General features: G+C 28.8%; 1 protein-coding gene across 1 annotated transcript in view; it reads right to left on the bottom strand.

Moving 5' to 3' along the window:
* LOC136975067 (sodium-dependent proline transporter-like) overlaps positions 1–18,397 on the bottom strand; it is a 40,334-nt gene extending 21,937 nt beyond the window's left edge. The window contains exons 1-7 of the mRNA XM_067270060.1: positions 18,219–18,397; positions 7,228–7,320; positions 4,494–4,641; positions 3,820–3,951; positions 3,402–3,574; positions 2,031–2,155; positions 478–610 (exon numbers count right to left, since the gene is read on the bottom strand). Of these exons, the coding sequence (XP_067126161.1) occupies positions 478–610; positions 2,031–2,155; positions 3,402–3,574; positions 3,820–3,951; positions 4,494–4,641; positions 7,228–7,320; positions 18,219–18,269 (855 nt within the window). The 5' untranslated portion in view covers positions 18,270–18,397. The remainder of the gene's footprint in view (positions 1–477; positions 611–2,030; positions 2,156–3,401; positions 3,575–3,819; positions 3,952–4,493; positions 4,642–7,227; positions 7,321–18,218) is intronic.
* Between the last annotated feature and the right edge of the window lie 4,569 nt (positions 18,398–22,966).

The raw sequence follows: 22,966 nt of genomic DNA, 5'->3' as shown, positions 1-22,966 counted from the left end.
GATATATAATATCGCTTAGCAGGTCACACAATTTAACGTGACGGGCTGCATGCGGCCTGTGGGTTGGCCAGGCCTGCACTAGACTCTTGATATAGTGAAAAATTCCATGAGTTCTTTATTATTTATGTATATAGTGAATTTTTGATATAATGACTAATTTATTCAGTTTTTTAAGAATGTACTATATATATAAAATTGAAGGTTTTATTCATTTTCTTCTCTTTCAATTATTAACTAAAAATATTGTTTATAAGAATCCTGAGATATTTAATAGAAAAGTTTATAAGAACTTCATAAATACAGTAAAAATGTTTTTCAATTTGCATTTCACAATTTTCTTATATTACAGTGTATATTTTAATATTCTACTTTATTTTTAATCATCATCATTAACACTAATAGTAATTAATGATGTTTTATTATTTCTTATAAATAAATTTAATATTTATTTTTGAAATTACAAATTAGCATAATTACCTTGCCTGAGCTTTTTACACCTTTTATCAAACAGAGAAATACAATTAGCCAAGCAATAAATAAGGAAAGTGCTAAGTCCCATTTAATAGAACCTATTTCATCTATACCTGAACTAAGTTGCAAAACATAACGTCTAATAAAAAGAAAAATAGAATTTATTTAAAGTTTTCATACATGTGTATATATGCATTTATATATTAAATAAAATGATAATTTTTTTTAAGATTAAAACAATGTATTAGACATAAATGAGATTTATATCATTATTATTACCGATGAGGTAATTTTATATAAGATTTGTAATTATCAATGTTAAATTTCCTAACTATAATAATGTATAATCTTAATATCTAAAATGACTTCATATATCTTACGAGTTAGTTATTAAAAAACTTCTTAACTGTTAATTATTGTTAATTCATTTCAGTAATGCAAAAAGTAGAATGAAAACATTTATATCTAATCTTTACTTCTTGTATAATTATCATATAAAAATTTCTGTTTCCTATTATAAAAAATAACACATTAAAACACACAAAACCTTTGTTTATTTTTTATTTGAAATTTTTTTTAATTTGAATTCTCTGAGATCATAACTGCATCTAATTTAATTAAAGTTGATTATAAACTGTTTTATGTTTTTAAAATTAAACTTACAAATGGATGAATTGATTATTAATATTAAGCACTACATATAATTTTTCTTGGGATTATTCATTAATTACATATACAGTTTAAGGGGGAGAAAAGTTACAAGTAGTACATCTTTGTACAAGATTGAAAGGGAGAGGGTCAAGGCATTGCTGCATGGACTTTTTAGTGGTATTAGTGGCATATGAACTTGTTCTTATAAGCCTACTTACTAGTCAGGTGAATAAACGAAGAATTAGAAAATATTTGCAAAGCTTTTTAAAATCATTTCTACTTGAATGTCAAAGAGGGTTCATGAACTATTGTACACATAATTAAAGAACAAAAGAATTGCCAAAAGTACATGATTGAATACAACAGGAAAGGATGGGATCAAAAATGGCTCACTATCCATACCAATATCCATTGAAATTAATGGACAACCCTTTAATAAAAGCAACTACATTTTTACAAAATGAATGTTTTTCCTAATTGTAATGGTAAGGAGACTGATTTTCTGTTTTGCTAACAAAAGCTATATTTTACAAATAATATTATATGTACATTTTTGGTAATGTAGATTTATTTATGGTAAAAATAAATCATATCATAAAAGTGGAATATCTTTTTAAATTTATATAAAATGATGTCTTCCTTTTTTGTGTGTTTATTAATCTAGCTGAAAGAATAAGACTATTTATTGTCTTAACTACTATGAAAAGAACACGTCCCCAACTCTTTACAATTGTGTTTATTGTACTTCTTGTACGAAAGATGCTGGCTAGACAAAGGATTTGTTAGCAGTTTTTTTTATATCCCACACCCCCAAACAATATCGTTGCCAATACAAGACAATATTAAAATGAATTATAATTTAATTATATACACATATACATATATATTTACTTTTACAATTTACTCACTCCCAAAATTGTTCAGATGCAGTTTGTGTAGCATTTGTGCAATTAATCATATTAGAAACATTCATCATAGTAGTTTTATTAACATTACAAAGCATTACTGTATCCTTCATATTTACACATTTGACCTGAAACACACAAAAATAAAAATTTATACATACTATTCTATTAGTTTTAAATTCATAAATAAAATCAGGTACCAAAAATTGAATAACAATTATAAACTATTTTAAGAAAGATAGTAACTATTTATCAATTGAACAGATAACAATTAGACTATAAATACAGAGGATTAGAAAAGAAACATTTATTGTAACCGAGTTAAAAAATAAATTTGCTTATTATAATCAAAGTAAATTGTATCTTTTGTGGCTTTATTAAACCTTATTTATTTTATTTTCTTTTCTTTACTTTCCTTATACTATCTTCCTGTAGTAACAACTTTACTTCCGTTTTCTGTTTACTTAACCACGCAGTAGTTAGTCGACACATGTGGCCTGGACGGTAATAAAAACAAAAAGGGTGTGACACCGAGGGGTCACGTCAGAGGAGATAGGAGGATGGGAGCAAGAAAGAGGAAGATTTTTCGGAGAGAGAGAAAAGCAGGACGAACAGGAACAAAGAAAATTATTAAGGAACGGATCCGAGGTTTTTTTTTATTTATTACCGCCAGTCACCCCTTCGAACCAATTTTCAGTCTTATAATTTCTGTATAATTCTCTTCCACCTTATCTTTCTCTAGGGCCCTGTACTTAGTTAAGCTAGATTTAAGTTAGAATAGGTTCTTTGTCTTGTCGGCACGCGGGGACAAATTGATGACATTGTTACGCGCAGTCCCAAATGTATTTGTATTGGTAGTTAGTAAGTGTGTGTAATCGTTTCTTTGTAAATTATTTGTGTTCACTGGGATTAATAAACCTTTTTTTTAATTTTATCAAAGCCGAGCGACTCTCAGGGTCTTGTTATTTCATACTCGGCTAACACTTTCCAATAAAAATATACTTTTTACGAAAACTGTATTATTCAATACATAAGCCTAGAATGATACTGTATAATAATTTTATTTTTATTGTTCAACAAGTGTTTAAAAAATACAAACAGTTTAACAATTCAATCATTTAATTATAATGCCAAAATGAAGAGCCTAAATTTTCTTATTAACCTATAATACCTCTGAAAAGTTTTAAAAGTCACAAATATTAAATTTGTATTAGATGAATTGCTGTTATTAATATTTTATTGATACAATTTTATAATCTACTTTTATCATCATTATAAGATATTACAAGTAATAACAATAAGACAAGAAAAACAAATAAATATAAACTTACTAGAATAAAAAATTTTTATTAAAAAAATTTTATTTTATACTACCTGATGTATATTCCGTACGTAACAAGAACTATCAGCTCCCCACCATTCAAAACAATTACTCCAAGGAATTACAGCTTGAAAAGATTGAGCCAAGAAAAATAATGTATAAGCCATCAAAACATTATAACTTATAGACTGAATAAAGGAGACAACAATCATAGCTACTCCTACACCTGTTTTAACAAAAAAAAAATTTATTTCTTCATTATATTTATCAAGTTATATTCTTTTAAAACATTTTAAAATATATTTATCAAAATTGCAAATTTTTTAAAATAAAATTTTAGTTTTATTAAATTAAAGATACATTTGAACAAAATCTAATATATTTTATTATTTATTTAAAAACTATTAATGAAATTCATTAAATTAAAATTAGTAATACATCAAAATAAAAAACAAATGTATGTATTTTTACCTTTTCCTAAAGGAAAGCATCTCCAAACTGAAAGCGGTCCAAGACTACAAAACTGACCAAGTGCCACTTCCATGAAATACATTGGTTTTCCGATTAAAATTAAAAGTATGAAATATGGAAAGAGAAATGCTCCTATTTGAAAAGAATTATTTATATTAGAATTCAGACGTATACTAATATTAATTTTGCAGATAAATTTGCAATTTTTTAAATCCCCAGCTACCTCTCCTCTCAATAGCTTTGGGTCCAGAGAAAAATCCCAAGCTATCTCCATCTCTCATATAACCCTGGCTATAGAATCTAGCTAGCAATAACTCTTACGCTTATTCATGTTTAACTGCAATTCATTTGCATTATTGGCACTCAAAACTCAAAAATTTCTAACTTTCTGATGTATCTATATGTAACATATAACGTAACATACCAATGTACCAACATAACGTAAATTTTAAGTGCAAAGATTCCTCTAAATTAAATTATTTTATATCATGTCAGAAAATATACTAAACTAAAGTAACAAATATCCTAATAAAAGGAATGACTGTAATTTTAATTTATTTTAATAGATTGTTAATGATCAATCATTCATTAACTGCGCAATTAAAAATCAATCATTTTTAACTTCAATTAACTTTATCTTTAAAAATTAAAAGTTTCACAAAATTCATAATTACCTCCACCATTTTTATAAGCTAAATATGGAAACCTCCATACATTTCCAAATCCTACAGACCATCCTATACATGAAAGTACAAATTCTGTTGAACTCCCCCATTTATCTCTGAGAGGAAAATTTGATTTTTCAACAGGAATTTCCAGATTCTGAAATATTAAGTGATTTTATAATTTATATAACAACAATTTAATTAATTTTTATTTGCAATCTTATATCAATACAGAAATAGTTTTTTAATATTTATTTTTATATCGATTTTGTTTTCAACACTGTTTCACATAAAAACACGTAGTTAATTCACAACTCTCGGATACAACTGACTGGAATTGACAACTACACAAGAACTCTCTCAGACAAACGAAAAGTATGTAGAAATTTCCACCTTTGACTTGACACTCAGATCAAGTTATAACAGATCAGTTACAACATTTATTATAATCAAATCATTAAATATCAGATTATGTTGGGCAACAAAATCCAGAGTTTAATGGTTTTGTCTTTGGTCTTGTTTATATACAGATTGAGTCTAAATATATCTGAAAAATTTCAGGGCCTGATTCTTCAAATAATTTCAACCAAAAAGTGCATGTGAGCATGTATAAACAAACTCAAAAACTTGATTTAAAGTCAAACAAATTGCCGAATTATAAGGGCATTTGAACATACTGTATGTTCATATGACCGATAATTTGACAGTTCATTTGCATACTTTGGCATATGTTCAAAATAGCTTAGTTTTAAAGTTACAGGAAAGTTAATATGTAGTCACATTGAAAACTTGTTGACAACTTACAAAATCACATTGTCACATCCTGTGAAATAATTCAACACACCTCTGGTAGAGGATAGAATACTCTACTACAGTTCTCTACAGTCATTTTCAACAGTTATTACAAATAAATCATTTTGAACATAAGTTTATAGCACTTTTATGATTGAAATTATTCAAAAAATCAGTTCCTGAAATTGTTTGCATGCATTTAGAATCACTGTACAGGTATACCTCACCTTACGTCAGTAATTGGTTCCAGGAGATACAACTTAGTCGAATTTACTTGTCACTAGGCTAAACTACAAATAACCATTCCCAGTTCTGTATTTTATTTATAAATGTATTTTTTATAATATATGGTTAATAATAATAATCTATTTTAAGCTTACAAACATTACGTAAATTTTACTTTTTAATATAGTACAGAAAAAAAAATCTAAATTTACGAATACATGTACAGTACAGTACATGCTTACAATTTGGTGATATTTACAGTACATCGCAGACTCTTTATTTGTTAATGTGGTTTGCTCTAAAACATTATAAAATAAAATGATTTTGAAGGTTAAATAACAAATACAGTTTTTAAAATTATTTTGCAATAGTAGAAAAAACTAATTTGTTAAATTTACCAATATTTACATTCAATTTGTTTATTTACATCGCAGACATAGATGACTGTGGATCATTAGCATCAACAGCTGATTGTGATATTTCAATTCTAATTCAGAGTATTTTAAAATGATTTTATATACTTTTATTCTTATTTATTGTACAGTAACATGATTTTATATGCTTTTAATGCCTTTCTAGCGATATTATGACTTCAATATTTGTGACGGACGAAAAATCAAGTTTGTCATTTTATTCGACTTTACAGACGTAAAGTCGAATAAAATGACAAACTTGATTTTTATTTTTCTGTATATCTTTTTTGACAAACAACGTATAATCGAGAACAACTTAACTCGAAACGACGTAACCCGAGGTATACTTGTATATGTTATGGCTAAAGCCCATGAATCAGATAAAGCTAAAATTAATAGGCTAATGCTAGCTTTATTCATGTTTTGGTTAAACCAAGCAACAATCTATTAATTTTGAACTTTATCTGTATAAAGTATGCTTTATCCAAATCACAAGCAGATAAAGCTGACACTTTTCAAAAATAGATGGATGAAGCAAAAACAAAACTTAAAATTTGGGCTTTTCCAGACATTATGAATGCTGTCTACTGGATAGAACTGAATGTTGCCTTTTAATGAGCATGGGCATTTTGTTTTTTAGCTACCACTTGATTAGTGAAATGGGAAGATGTTGCCAATTCAAGCAATTTATTGCTAGATTTTAAGTCAATTGACAATATGGAAATGATTTTTTCAAAGGTGATGATTTTATGGAGATGATTCTTTCATTCTGGAGGATTTTTGTGCCTCTGACAAACTTCTTTAAAAAACACTTATAAAGTTCAGGATTTCAATGTATTAATACAGTTGAAAAATAATAGATGTCTTAAAAGTCATTTCATGATTGCCTAAAAATATATTTATTGCCACACTACCTTTATTTGTGACCAAGTACCACAAAATAAGAAAAGAATGCAAAAATATTAAAAGCTTCACCAAGAAAATTTTTTTATTTCTTTTTGAATTGTATTTGTTACTATAGTTAACTTCTATTATTTATGTAACTTTTATTTATGTATTTTACATATTTGTATTCTGTATATAAAAAAGTAAATAATAAAAATTTTGGATTCAGTACTAATATAATAATTGTCATATGATATTAATAAAATACATAAACAACATTTAATTATCATATACATATGTATAACACTAAATAATCTGAATTATACTTAACATTACTACTACTTTGTAAATATGTAAAAGATAGATACAAAAATATATATTCTTTTACTGTGCAATTTTTATTCTAAATAAAAATTTTAATTGCTTACCAATGCTTCATTTTGAATTAAATGTTTTTCTTTATTAATACTTTTTGCATTTTCATCATATTTTAAATTATTTGAATGGCAGTTATTAATTTTCTGAAAAAAAAATATTTTTATGACTATAATAATAATAATAAATATACATGATTAATCTTAATAAAATTTAAAACTATAGAGTTTACATAAACAATAATAGTTACATGCCATCAAGGGCGTCGCCAGGGGGAGGGGCAAAGGGACAGTTGCCCTCTCCTAGAAACTCGAAAAAGTTATTTAAATGCTAAGTTTTAATTAAAATAATCTTCTTAGGCTTCTTGTAAGTTAAAGAAAATGTTTTATTTGAGATATTTCTTTTTCGGTACATAGTAAATGATTAAAACTTTATGAATCGTTTCTATTTTATGTACAGTACATACAATTCATATCCTCTATCAATTTACATCATCTTGCCCCCCCTTACCCATTGGCTGGCGTCGTCCTTGCTTGCCATTATGCCAGTATATAAGTTGACTTTTTAAGCCTGAAAAAATACTAAGGGTCGACTTACAGAGCAGATACAAAATGCAAATCTTTATAATTGAATGGTAAACAAGTTGAACATTCCCAACAATTACAGCTCTTATACAGTAGTAACTTTAGAAGCAACTACATCACAAATAGTTCCAATTAAAATTCATGTTCAAACTTATTTATTTAACAAACAATAAAATTCAGTATCAATGAACATTACACCACATACTATTTCCATACTGGTGATGTACTGAGCATACTACAGTGCTAAGTAAAGGTGTACTTTGAATGTTCTACTGTCACGTTATATAATACATAGCAGATATGCAATGAAAAATAGTTTATACTACTGTATAGTACATACTATCATGGAAGTATGTAATGTAAGCTCTCAATATTTTATTGACAATGTTCTTGAACACCTTTCTGGTAGACCCGATATACAATACAATTATCCAGTTAACTTACTGAACATTTCTAATAACTTCTTGATCTAAACTAGAATTTTCACTGAAAATGTTGAGGTTGACTTATATGCCAACCAGTGACGTGCCGTCATTGGAAGTGTGGAAGCGGCGTTTCCACCTTCCTTTCCTTCTAGTTTCTAAAATACAGTCGAATCGCGATAACTCGACACCCTCGGTTAAGAAGCAGTTTTCTGCGGTCCCGGCCGACTTACATAGACATTAATGTTAAAAAAAAACTCCGGTTTACTCGACATCGTTTAACTCGTCACCACTGGATAAGTCGACATACTTTCGCTGTCCCACACTCCGATAAGTCGACACCCCTCCTGAAAAAAATGAATTCACTCCGCACGTGTGGTGCGAACTCATTTTTTTTTATGAGGGGGAGTCGATTTATTTATTAATATATAATTAATATATTTAATGTATTAATATTATAAATATATTTTTATGTATAAAATAATAACAGATAAACAAAAAGAAAATATTCAATCTACATCAACGTCATACCAGAATCCAATTTTGCGTTTTCTCACGCCAGAGGCATTAAGAATCCTTAGACGTTACTTGCGAACAAGTGACAATTGCGAAGATGATGTTTTCAAGGCATTCGTGTTCGTTGAAAAAGAAAGTCGAGATAGTTAAGTGCTCAAAACAAACAACACTAAACGAATTTTTCAGTTTATCATCTACACTCTACAGAATAATTGTAAATGGAGAACACAATGTTTTGTAAGTCTATATTACTGTATAAAGCACTACTGTATTCTATTAATTGTAGTTTTCTGGTTTTTTTTTCCAACTTTGCTTTAGTCGACACATCGGATAACTCGACACATTTCCACTTCCCCTTGGGGTATCGACCGTATATATTTTCATATTTTAACGTACTTTAAATTAATTAAAATTAATATTTTATTATAACTGCATTACCTATCTTATTACAAATTTCTATACTACACGTGAAAAAAACGATAAGATTGCTATTGTATATTCCAGTGGCGTGCCGTCATTGGAAGCGATGGAAGCGCCGATTCCACCTTCTAATGACCTTCCCTTGTATTTTATAAAATATAAATTTTCATATTTTAACGTACTTTGAATTAATTAAAATTAATATTTTATTGTAACTGCATTATGTATCTTTTACAAATTTCTATACTACATGTGAAAAAAAACGATAACATTGCTATTGTATATTCGAATAATTCGGTGGCGGAAGGAATGTCGAAACCGGGTCAGTCTCCAATCAGCCAGATTATATAGGCATTAGCACATGTGGTTTACAGTGCACCAACCTCACCCGGTTTAGCTGGTAGAAGCGACACACTCGTAAAGAGTACAGCTTTATATCCCGGAGCGGTTGTGGGCTGTTAGCCACCTGCCTGTCAACTTCCAAGCAGCCAGATTATAGGCATTGGCGCATGCGCTTTACAGAACACCAACGTCACCCGGTTTAGCTGGTGGATGCTTCACACATAAAGCTTCTAATTTTATATCCCGGACCGGTTGTGGGCTGTTTAGCCGCCTGCCTGCTAGATATTCGGCCGCCCTAGCCCGATTACGTGAATCACGAGTAGACTAGATCAACGGCGGACAACCCCGGCTCGCGGGCCAGCTACGGCTCGCGAAAAGTTTCTATCCGGCCCGCGAGATCTTTAATAGATTATTAAATTGGAAAAATAACTAATTAATAGTTAATTTTCCAATTCTTTGTAATTTTCGAAAACGATAAGAGAAATAAATGTAGTATAAACTTTTTATTTATTTATTTCATATTTGCAGACTAAAAAAATTACGAGTCACAAAAAGGCGTCAATTAACTACTACGGCCCGCGGAAAAACGTAAAATTTATTCTGGCCCGTGTTATAAAAAAGGTTGCCCACCCTAGACTAGATTTATAACTTAACCCAACCGATAGGAGTTTACTGGCATGTTTTTATGATAGTTCTGTATAGTTGACAGGAGTTTAAAAAAATCCATTAAAATATTTGATATATTTATTCTGTATTTAGTCTGCTCTCCCATCTTATATTACTTACGGGTTTCAATGTTAAACCGGTGATATTACGATTATAGTATGTCCCATCTGTAAGGGAATGCAGAAAAAACGTGTACAATTCTTGTATAATGTTAAAAAATTAACTGTTACTTTGGCATCATCATTTACAACCAAATTTAATGAATGAGACGTACAATGGTACAAAAAAAAGCTCTAGAATTTATTTTCCTTAAATGTACGATCTAAGTATCGGTTGTCATAAAAATTTGTCTTTCCGATGTTTTCCCAAGATTACAGATATTCAAGTACAAAGTAACTGGTTTTGATTTATTTCTACTAAGAAGTAGTTAAATAATTAAGAGATTAGGGAATGAGGACATAAATAAAACACTACTGAGAGCCAGAATTTCACTTAAACAAAAGCTTAACCGAACTAGTCACTTGCTCAGTACAGTGGGAAACTGATTTCCGTGTACACCTGGTACTAAAACGAATTGCAGTAGTTAGAAAACAAATGACTATGAAGTTTAACATATTTACATCTATGGTGAGGAACGTTTAAAATTTACAACGGCCCCGTCGCGTCCTTTGAGATATACTAGTGACGCGACAAAAGAGGCATTTGACATTGACCGATATCGGCACCCTCGGGATTTGGCACGGACACACCTACCTGGACCGTCTCTGATTCCATCATTAGCCACTCGTAGGGAGCTACAGTATTTCACTAAGTGTATTGTTTTAAGATTTAAAAAGTAAAGAACATTTTGTTATTTTTATGTACGTTTCTTCCCAAAGTTATATTTAATTATAAGTTTCTTTAAAAGTATATTCGTACAATTGAAGAATTTTTTGTACTAGGTATGTATTACGTATGGTTTTGTACTAGGTATGTACTAGGTATGTATTCGTCACACATTTTGTTTTACCAAGTAAGTTTTTCTGATAATTTTAATATTAGCCCTTATATCGTGGCTAGTGATTCAAAAATTTATTTTAAAAAAGTTTTGGCTCAAGACCATATAATGAAAAAGAAAACATTATTAAAAGAGAAAGACCAATGCCTAAATTAAATATAAATACGTCAACAAAAAATTTCGACATTTTGACGATAAAATTTATGACGAATGACGATTTTTTCGTAAAATTGAAGCAATTTGGAAATCAAAGAGGAATAGAATTTAACATTGATAGACAATATAAAATAAATATTGAAAATTATAAGATAATTACAATTAATAGATATATCTAAATTAATAGATGTTATATGTTTTTTCTCAAAGCGAGAATTGGCATTTAGAGGGCGTAGGAAATTTATTGAATCTAATAACGGAGGTAATTATATTGAACTTTTTTATTTATTAAGTACGTCAGATAATCTATTAAATATACATTTAAAGAAGTATACGGTTTTTACTGGCTTATCGAACAAACGAATACGAACGGGCCCTGACGCGCAATTAATTGATTGCCCCTGAAAGTCGGCTTCTTACAGAAACACAGCTTCCCTATCATCAAATGTCACGGCACGCCACTGGTATATTCGAATATCAGTGGCGGAATGGAAGCGCTTACGAGACAACTTCCACGGCGAGAATAACTGAATGGTGTAAAGCAGCCAGAAGGCATTGGCGCATGCGCTTTACAGAGCACCAACTCAGCCGGTTTAGCTGATGGAAACTATACACGTGTAACGCTTCCAACGATTCTATCCCTTAGCCACTGGGTAGGAAGCTATCTGACTAAGTTAATTGTTTTAAGATTTAAAATGTAGAGAATATTCGATGTTATTTTTATGTACGTTTTTTTTTGCAAAGTTATATTTGATTATAATTTTCTTTTAATTATACTGTAATTATATTGACAGATTTTCAGACAAAATCTTTAGAATTTTTATCACTTTTAGATGTTAATAATTTTAATATTATGAAAAACAATTTTTCCAAGCGTGTTTTAATTCTTTAAATTAAGTAAATTTTATGGAAAATTTTTTGATTTATCTAAATTACGTAGCGAATCGCAATATTTATATTCGTGTCCGGACTATATTGACAAGTAACTCTTAGACATAAAACATATTATAATTAACGTCGATCCGAACAAACACGTACTAAAAGAATTATATGATTTAATATCATTAATTTTTACGGTACCATCTATCGGTGGGTCTGTTGAGCGCAGTTTTTCGACCACGAAGCGAATTCATACATTGGCCAGGAACACTCGGTCGGAGAAAAAATCGTCGTCGCTAGCGTTGCTTTCGATAGAAAAAGAGCTTTTAAATACGTCGATGGAGTCGACGACCAGCGATTTTTATGATAAAGTAATTAACGACTTTGCGGAAAAAATCGCCGAATAGAGTTAGTTTATAAAAAATTAAAAAAAACAAGTTTTTCTATCATTGTTTGTATCGTATCAATTTGTATTATGTATGTATTATTTGTATTTTAGAACTAAAAAACATAAATTGCTTATTTTTGTCATTTCCAGTATTTGTTTAAAGCTTTTATGGAAATGTCATGTACCGGATAGGTCTGACCCGTCACGAAAGAAGTGAAAAAACGGTTAATTTAGAGAAAAATTTATTAGTTTAAAAAAACATAGGTAAAAGTCGTTTGTAGTCGGACACCCATTGTTTATATCAAACTGCCAGGCAGAAACTATAAATCGCGGAAGGAAGTCGTCCTATGATCGGTGGAAGATCAAACTCATCTTCTATTTTGACTTTTCTCCGGCTCCAGGTAAGAGTCTCATTACATTTAGTAACCAGGGACCAACCACTCGAGATGCGTGATTGAGGGAGAACGACCAATCAAAATGGATGAAAGAAAGAACGGAGATTGATATAATCTCCGACAATTGAGGACACCTCGCACTCGGTTAACGTTCCGAATAACCAAAACGCCGTGTGTCAAGGCGCAAAAAAAAAAAAAAAAAAACAATTTCTCGTCTATTGTACCTGTAACCCGTGCCAATTCGGACTTACATGTTAGACCGTGTCCCCGACGCCAACAGAGGAAGTCTCCCCGTGCCCTACAGATTTGTCAACGCCACTGTCTCCGGGCCACCTTCGATCGACCATCGAAGAACCACATCGACGTCCAGGATGTCCGAACGGCTGATTGTCCTAAAGCAAACTATTTTGTACATAGTATATGTTTATTTTATGTTTCTTTTTTGTCGGTTTTTGTCAGGTATGTCTCTTCCGCCACCACGCACGTACGAATGGACCCTAGGCCATCACTGACGCGCAATTAACTGATTGCCCCTGGAAGTCGGCTTCCTACAAAACACAGCTTCCCTATCATCAAATGTCACGGCACGCCACCGATGCCAACATATATAGTTGTGGTGTTCAAAGGCAACCACAATGTAGTAATTAAAGTTGGAGACATGTTTGTATCTCAAAAATGAATAGTTACAAAATAATTATGTTATTAATTACCAGAATCTCAGAAATAACTGTAATTTACTTTCATAAATACATTAAAAAGCGTGTATTACTAATTTACAAAAAAGTAGTTAACTAAAACTAATGAACCAGGCTTATGATACTGGCAGCATATTTAATTAATTTTTGTTCTCATCTGGATCGTTTTAAATATTTTCTGTAACAATTCTTTTTACTTTTTCCGTTACAATTATGAACATTATTCCATGCACGTTTTTGGTTTTGATTACCATTAATTCTGTTACTATTAGTTTTCATTAAGCTATTTCTATGTGCTCATACAGTTGACGTTTATACATATTATTTTCAGATTTTACAACTTTTACTGTAAGTAAATGTATTTCATAGCCTTTACTTTTACAATATTTGGCCACTGCAGAATTTTGAGACTCCGCAGTCGCCAAACATTGTAATTAATAGTGAAAGTATGAAATCAGTATACGGAACCGTCCATAAATGACGTCCCTTTATCCGAGTTGTTCAACAAACGTCCGTTATATTTCATTAAATTTTACAGTTTATAAATGTTATTATTCATAATGTAATAAATATTTTGAGGGGATTGAGTTTTGTTGGAGGTTCGAAGAGAAGGGGAACAAACAACTTGAACAAACTGGGACAATGAGAGACGGGGAAATTAAATTTCAAGAAAAATGCGGACGTAAGATACGGACAGCTCCTGTGGCTGTGACAGTGTGATCAAGACAGGAGGACTATTCCCAAGGTTTTTCTTCCTTTCTTGTATTGCAATTTTGCCAAATAGTAGCAATTTTTTGTTTATTTGCTACAATTTGTTTCCTTAGCCCATCTGTAAACAATCACGATGTCAATAACTGATCTAGGTATATTGTCTAATTCTAATAAAATTTTGTAATTATTGTACATTTAAGGTTTATTATAATGTTGGCCACAGTTACCATACTGATTGTTGTAAATTGCTATAACTATATTTAATTTAATTGAAAAGGTTACTAAGAGCGAAATGCATTTTGGAAAGTGTTAATTAAATAAGCTGGGATCAAGTAATAAGCCTGGTTCATTAGTTCTAGTTAACTACGTTTTTGTAAATTACTTTCATAAAGTATGAAATTTAAAATTTACTTTATCTTTATGAATAGTATTAAAACTTCTATCAAAATTATGATAGAAAATATTGCTATCAGTTACAGTAACTAGGTGGCCAGTTAATTAAAATTAAAAATAATAAAATAATAATTAAAACTCTAGAGTCTAGCCTTTACCCCAAAACCGAAACCGAAACTATAATCAAAATAAATAAATAAATAAATTAATTAATTAATTAATTAAAATTTAAATTCCATATTTTTCTTTTTTTCTTTATTTCTTATTTATGTTTTAATTACAACGAAAAAATGGATTATTCTTAAAATAAATATTTAAAAAATTAAATTTTTACGGAGATAAATAAAGTGTTTACTTTATTACATAATGTTACGCACCTAAATTTAAATTTTAAAAAAGTACACAATTTAAATTTATTTAATTAATAAAGATGTATTTTAGTTTTTAAATTCTTTACTTTACAAAATGTTTAATTTTCGATTTTATTTTGTAGCTCTCGCCTGACAAAGGCGGAAAGAAAAGAAACAGAGGAGTTCAAGTAGTATTTAGATACGTGTGTGTTTAGGATTATGCCAATGTGGATCAAATCTTCCAGTTCAACTGACCCAGTATTGAACTGTAGAAAACAAACTGAAATTTATATGAATCCAAATGGCTTGTTTTTCTCACAGTTGTGGCTCGTGCACATATTTTAACGTATTTAATTAAAATTTGATTGTTTTAATTATTTATTACTTATTTATTTAAATATCTCTGGCGATATTTATGTAAGAATTTTTTCAATTGGAATTCCATTACCTCTTTCTGATTGCCGGTCCCCTGTAATTCCGGCTTCACGTTAGAGTTGTTCTGTATTGACGGATAGTTTTTTTTTTCTTACAAAAAGCACGTATGAAGAATTAATGATGATAAATATCCACTAATATCGTCATTTTAAAGAACTTGATAAAGCTGAATTATCGATATATTTAATATTCAACGAGCACAAACATAAAATCTTGTGTCCAATTATAAATATAGTTGCCATCTTTTCACACAAAGATCGTAGTGAAGCAATAAATAAATAATTGTATTTATTTATTTTGTTTTTGAGACTGTAATAAATAAACAGTCTCAAAAACAAAATAAATATTTTGCAATTGCTATATACGGTATTTTATATGACAATATAATAATATAACATGTATAATAGTATAATGATATCAAAAGAATTTGCTTAATTTAAACTTACGGATTTAAAACAGCTAATTAATTGATTCTAAACGAATCAAATTTCATGAAGAATTAATTAAAAAATAACTGGTTAATGTTACCTATGGTTCCAAGATGACGGCTCGTCTGATTCCAGCAAGGAAACAGTGGGGACGCACATTATAATCTAACCTAACCTATTCTAATAATTTTGTCGGTAATAATTATGATAATTTATTAGAATAGGTTAGGTTAGGTTAGAACGTGCGTCCCCACTGTTTCCCTTCTTCTATTTGCTGGAATCAGAGACGAGCCGCCATCTTGAAACAATAGGTAACATTAACCAAATAATTAACAATGACACGCTCTATCGAACTAAGAATAAGTTTAAAAAATTATCTAATTAAAAACGTACTAATTAAATACGTTTTATTCACTAATATGGTTTATTTATATCTCATCTTTACACATTTTAAAGTACAAGTATCTCAGAATAAATACTTCAACATAAGTTATTTACGTGATTATCTCAATACAATATCTTTAATTTGAAAAAAAAACATTTAGAATTTTTTTTAAAAAAACGAAATTTTAGAAAATAATGATAAACATTTATTTAAAAAGTTATAAAAGACAAATTAGTAATGAAACATATATTTCATAATCATGTTGTTAGGAGATGGATGAATTTTTGATTTGCATTCAACCCTTATAATTTAAGTATTAAACTCGTTTAAATATTGTTGTTTATTGTAAAGGATTTTAATGGTAATTAGAGGGAGGTTTTTTCCTATTGGTAAACGTTACCGATTTAATAGTTAGCAAAGAATTAATCAGTGATTCAAAAAGGACTCTTCGACTTTTAAATCATGTAAAATTTTAATAAGACGACACACAGAATCTGTTGAAACGTTAATTTATAGAAAAGCACTTTATGTTTTATCTCAAACAATCATTTTGGCTCGATGGGATGTTGCCGCCATTGATGTCTGCAACATCCCATTCCAATTCAATTTCTTGTCTAACTCGAAGCAGCATACGTGTTGTCACTTTGGCAACTGCGATGATGAATCTAGTTTCAATTCAGAGTGATTTGCGAACAAAAGTGGAATAAACACTAGATCTTTAATGAAATCCCAAAAGAAAATCTTGGTCGGTGGATTGGTCGAGCAGAGCGATAACACGGGCCATCTCGTTTCTAGGTTTGACACATCTGGAGTTTTTCTTCTCGGGTTTCATTAAAAACTTACTGTTTATTCCACTTGTGAATGCGAAACTCAGCTCAAAACTCGAATTTCTGTTGCAGTTGTTGGAGTGACAATATTATGATGGTTAGAAGTAACACTTGATGCGTTTTACTATAAATTAATGCCTCGTCCCATTGTGAAAAGCTTTCGATTATACTTTCAAAATTTAAACTCACCTTGTATAAACGTACACAGAATAGTATAATGGTCTATAATAATATAAGAACAACAGAATACAGCTAATAAGACTGTTGCACATACAAGTAAACGTTCATTTCATATTCACGCATAATAAACAATTCTCTCTCATAAAAATTATCTTTATATCAAACGTAGCTCGTTCAGCGTGGATCAATGATTAAGAAAGTTAAAAAAAAACACAAAAAATTAAAACAATTATATACAATTAGTTTTGTATAGACCTATATAATAAAATTTATTCCAATATTATTTTAAAATAAAATAGCAATCAGTAATAATTTAATATTTCGAAATTTACTGATTAATTATATATTAATATATATATTTTATTAATTGAAATTTAGACGTTTAATTATAATAAAAAAATCACATTCAAATTCATTAATTAAATCCTATTGCGAGGTTATTACAAGTAATTTACAATTAAAAAATTTTATCATCTTGGGAAAATGTTTTATCGTGACGATAAGAAAAATTTTAATATTTATCAATAAATAATAAATTCGGTGTTTAGCAAATAAGATTTTATTTCTAAGAATACGACTATTTTGGACATTTACCTCTTAGAAATATTAAAAAAAAAAAAAAATCTGATATTTAATTTCTTTAAATTTGTTTGGAAATATTAATTTAAAATCCTATTCAAGCTTTTAAATTTATTTAACAAACAATAAATATTAATTTCAAATTTAAATATATTTTATTTTCACATAAATTTGGATTTAAATTCATAAAATTAAAAGGTTTAAAATATTTTATTGAAGCGAATTAAAAATAAAATATCATACTTTTTATAAGAAGGATTCATCGATATAAAAATATAAAATAAGTAAATACTTACATTAATAGAATATTGGGATTTTTTCCGGAACCATCTGCTTACATTCTTCATGTTTATCGCTCTTAACAGCTTCTACTTGGCTTTTGTATGCCGTCGAATTTCTTCCTATGACGACATAATATCAATCCTAGCGGAAAGAAAAATTGCGTAAAGTTGTGTACATTCGACTGTATCTTTACTTAAATGGAGAGAGAGAGAGAGAGAGAGAGAGAAAAAAAAAGAAGCTTGTACAATCGTTACAACAAGGTCAAAATTACTCCTAATATATAATGATTAAGTATCATTTACAGAATTTAATAAATTAATAAATATTGTATCAATTAAATAGCATTAAATTTTATTTTACAATCAACGTGACTTTTCTTAAACGTTTTATATGCATTTGTAATGTTTGTAAGTTAAAAAAAACATATATTTGTAATAGATCAAACATCTTAACAACGAGAACATAAAAAATTGTCGTTATTTAGAGGTTTTTTTGTGTGTATTTTTAATCGAAAGTAAAAAGTTTGCGAAAAAAAAATGGCCGCTGTTTAGAAGTGGCCGTGGAGATTCGACTGTATAATGTAATAATTATTGAGTTTTTAATAAATACTTTAATAAATAAGTAACTTTGTTAACTTTTTCTTAAAAATACGATAAAGTTTTATAAATATATTATTAAATTTTATAGCGTCACTCTTGGAAATTCCGGTTTATTTCATGGTAGTTGAATTAATATAGATTCTATTGATATAATTAAAAAATAAATAATAGCTATATATGAAATCATTCTATAGAATGGAAATGATTAATCTTTGAAAGTTAAATTGCAATATTTCCACTTTATTGCTTTAGCTTTCAGTATTGTTAATGTCACACGCCCTTCGAATTTATCTGTTTGCTTTACAATAAATGAAATTACACATTTTATAAAATAGATTTTTCTCTAATATTCTCATTTATATCAAATAATAAAAATTATCCTAAAGCGTGACTATTCTAAAATAGATTTGAATGTACGGTACAGTACGTCGTTATTTTGAACGAATAAATTCAATATGTGTACAGATCTATAGATAGAAATTAATATTCGATTATTATAGTGAAACGTACTGTACATGAACATAATTACAATAAAAATTATAATTTGTGAGACTAACAATCATTTATTAATCCTAATACTGAATCAGGATTGAATTCAGATAGGAATGATAATAGATTATACATAAAATCATGAGTACATTTTTATTCTTCCCGATTAAATTTGCCTTGGGATTTCAAATATGTCAACTCGACCCTGAGCCAAATTCATTCGACTGGATCTAAAATTATAAAATGTACGATGGAGACTTAAACGGCATCATTCGCCTTTACACAGCAGAATTACGTCCTCTTGTAATACTTTAGTGTAAAACAAATGCTCTGTTTTTTCTACAGTGATTAACTGGGTGCAGTACTTCGCCTCGATTTATTTACAGGTCCGTCGAGAGGAAGGGGAAGCTGGGGATTTTTCCCCGGACCCGGAGAAAACTTAGGAATCCGCAGTGGTTCCTATCCCTATAAAATTAATATTATTTTTACTAAAGGGAAATAAAAGCTTTACGGCTGCTTTTTTATTAAGTTAATAAAAAAACATTTTTCGTATTTCATTTAAAAGAAGGCAAAAGAGGCCTGCTTTACTACCAGACCCCATACGTTGTATACAATTGAAAGATGCTGGCAGTTTTATGAAGCAGATCCTCCCGCATTCGTGACGACATTTACATTTTCCAGTTTAATATTTCAGTTAATAATAATAAATCATGACTGTATTCGTACACTATTCTATGGTATTTTTGTTTACACATGTATTTTGCAGTAAGATCTTAAATGTTTCCTTTATTTACTGCTGTATGAATGTATTTCTTTATCCTCAACGGTTCAAATTTTATGAGTTTTATATTATATTATTTAACGATTTATTTTGCATTATGTGTATTAAGTTCGTTCAAGTTTATCTGATTCAATTTATTTATACAAATTTTTAGCTTCAATAATCGTTTTAACCAGAAATATAGCAGCGTATTATTTTAATAACTATACTTATTAATACATTTTTCTGACTTGTTGAGCAGTATTCTTTTTTAATTTTTCATATCACAGATACGAACATAGTCGTTCAAGATTTTAATGGAAATTGTTATTTTAGACACCACTCTGAAATCATTGTGATTTATGGCATTTCACTTAATCAAAATTTAAAAATATACGCCGTAGGCACTGAGTCCCACAAGCTCGAATAAACCCATACTCGAAACGGATTTAAATAAAATAGGTTCATAGTGGTTCTATTCTTCTTAAAACGAATATAGTTATTTCTATTATATATTAACATTAAAGTAATGAAGAAAAAATTAAGTCGGTCTGGAAATACCAACACTTTCAAAGCGTGGGTGTAGGTTTTATTATTTCTCAAAAAAAATTATTCATTCGGACTATTAAAAATGAAGCTTAAAAATAAATGCAAAAACTGTAGCATGAAAAAATGATCGAATCAATACATGACACTAGTAAATTCATGCAAAACAAATGTAATAATTTATTCGCTCCGTATCGAATGATGCAAGAAAACATTTTGTTAACCAATGGGAAAGACGAATGGCATATTTAACTTACTTCCCATGATAGAAGTTTTGCACAGATCGAATATGTCAGCTTATTCATTCATAGGAAACTTCGGAATTAGAGAAGAAATCTGGGACTATTTTTTGTCAATTCCTCTAGATTCAATGCATCTCTTTTTCAGAATATTGTATCAAATATGAAAAGAAGAATCAATCTGAAAAAAGAATCGTTGATTGATTCCTTGATTCAGATATTTTATTATTTAAATTATCGTAGAGTAACTTTTAACAGTTTATGTACAAATTAAGTAATAAAATATTCATTATTTCTGAGATTTTTAGCAGAAACATAAATTTTAGAAATAAATATTGAATTCCTGCTTTGTGAGACTTTTACATTATTTTATTTTTAAATTTGAAACAGAAAAAAACTTTCATGTTAAAATTAAAACGCTGAAATTTTTCATTTCCGTATAAGACAGAACTTAAGTTTTATTAATATTATTAATTTAAGAAGAAATACTTTTAAAAATAAACAAAGAACAAGCATATAAAATTATACTTTGCATTAGTAACTAGAACTTGGGCACATAGGCACTAAAACTGGTGTTATAATTTATAAGTATCGTTCATATTAGCTGTAATCTGTATGATTTTAGTGCCTAGATGTCCTAGCTCTAATCATAATGTATCAAATTTTAAGGATTGTTTGTCCTTTAATTGTTATGTCAATTACTTAGATAAAACCTGTAGCTACTTTTTTTTTTTTTTTTTTTTTTTTTTTTTTTTTGTGGTTTTAGGCCCTTTACCGCTCAGAGAGCACAAAAAGGCCAAAACCTGTAGCTACTGGAGGCTATGAGATGGCTAAGCTCTCTCTGAGTTGGTAGTGCCCATATGCAGCATATGTATATGCTTTCGCTTTCATCACGTAAACTTAGTCTACTGTTCCTTATTTTTACAAACTGTAGCTTTTCAATATATGTATGAACTGAAAATGAAATTTTGTTTTAATATAGTTTTAGCACATAATTGACCCTCATCTTACCTTATTTACAGGTTAATCATAATTGATGATGTTCGGAGCTGTCTGTAGAAAGAACTATTGGGCAAATCTCGACTGGAGCCATATTCAGACATTTATCATTGGAGGCGTTGGAGGTTGATTTTTCTGACCGATGTTACCGATAGTTCATATAAAGTATCCGTCAAGAAAAAAGTAAAAACTTCTTTTGAATACATTTAATAAAAATAAAATCACTGGAATATGGATGAAAAGTTTGTGTTTATTAATTTTTTACGGCTTTCATTCGTTATTTTGGAGTGATTTTACTATTTATTTATCATAGCCTAGAAACTCAATTCCTATATACTGTATTTTGGTGCAAGAAATGATAAAATCAATCTTTTAAGTTACACATTTTTAAACAAATTCAATAATAATAAAATGTTTACTGTCTTTCAAGCGATAGAAAATCTATTCTAATTTCGGAAAAATACTGAAGTTGAGGTTTTTATCAATTACTAAATGAGATCCAAACAACTGATTGTTTATATAAGCAGATATAATCATCATCACTATAAATATTTTATTTTCAGAAAATATAGGCAAACATTGACAAACATATTTTAATATATCTGTACTATTTTGGAAATTAAATTTTTTTTAATAACAAATATTACACATTTATCAACATTAATGGAATTCTAATTATATATTTTTATAATTAATAAACCTTAGAAGTGCCAACTGAATTTATTGAATGTCAGATAGATTTTTGTTCCAGAAAAAAAATATTTTTTTCATACATTTTTTTTCAATACATTAAATTATATGAGTTTACTTCACTGAAGAAAAATAAATTTTTAAATATCAAAAATTTTAAAAAGATTATTTTTTTTTACATTTGCATCAATATATTATTTTAATAGACATTAAACAGATCTTCATAAAAATATTAGTCAGTTTATCAAACTCTGAACTTTGTAATATATTACAAAATATCCACTTAAAGTTTCTAAATTTATTAGGTCATTTTCATTTTAAATGCATTGTATTTTCTTTGATTAGTTATTAAATAAACCTTTTTTAAAGTATTTATAGTTTTATTAAAATAGTTTGATTTTATGTTTAAAATGTAAGAAAAATTACATTACAACAGAAAA

This window comes from Centruroides vittatus, unplaced genomic scaffold, assembly GCF_030686945.1.
Source record: "Centruroides vittatus isolate TY-2023 unplaced genomic scaffold, ASM3068694v2 contig_364, whole genome shotgun sequence".
NCBI lineage: Eukaryota > Metazoa > Arthropoda > Arachnida > Scorpiones > Buthidae > Centruroides > Centruroides vittatus.
Note: the sequence above shows the minus strand (reverse complement) of the source record. Positions and strands in the feature narration are given on the sequence as shown.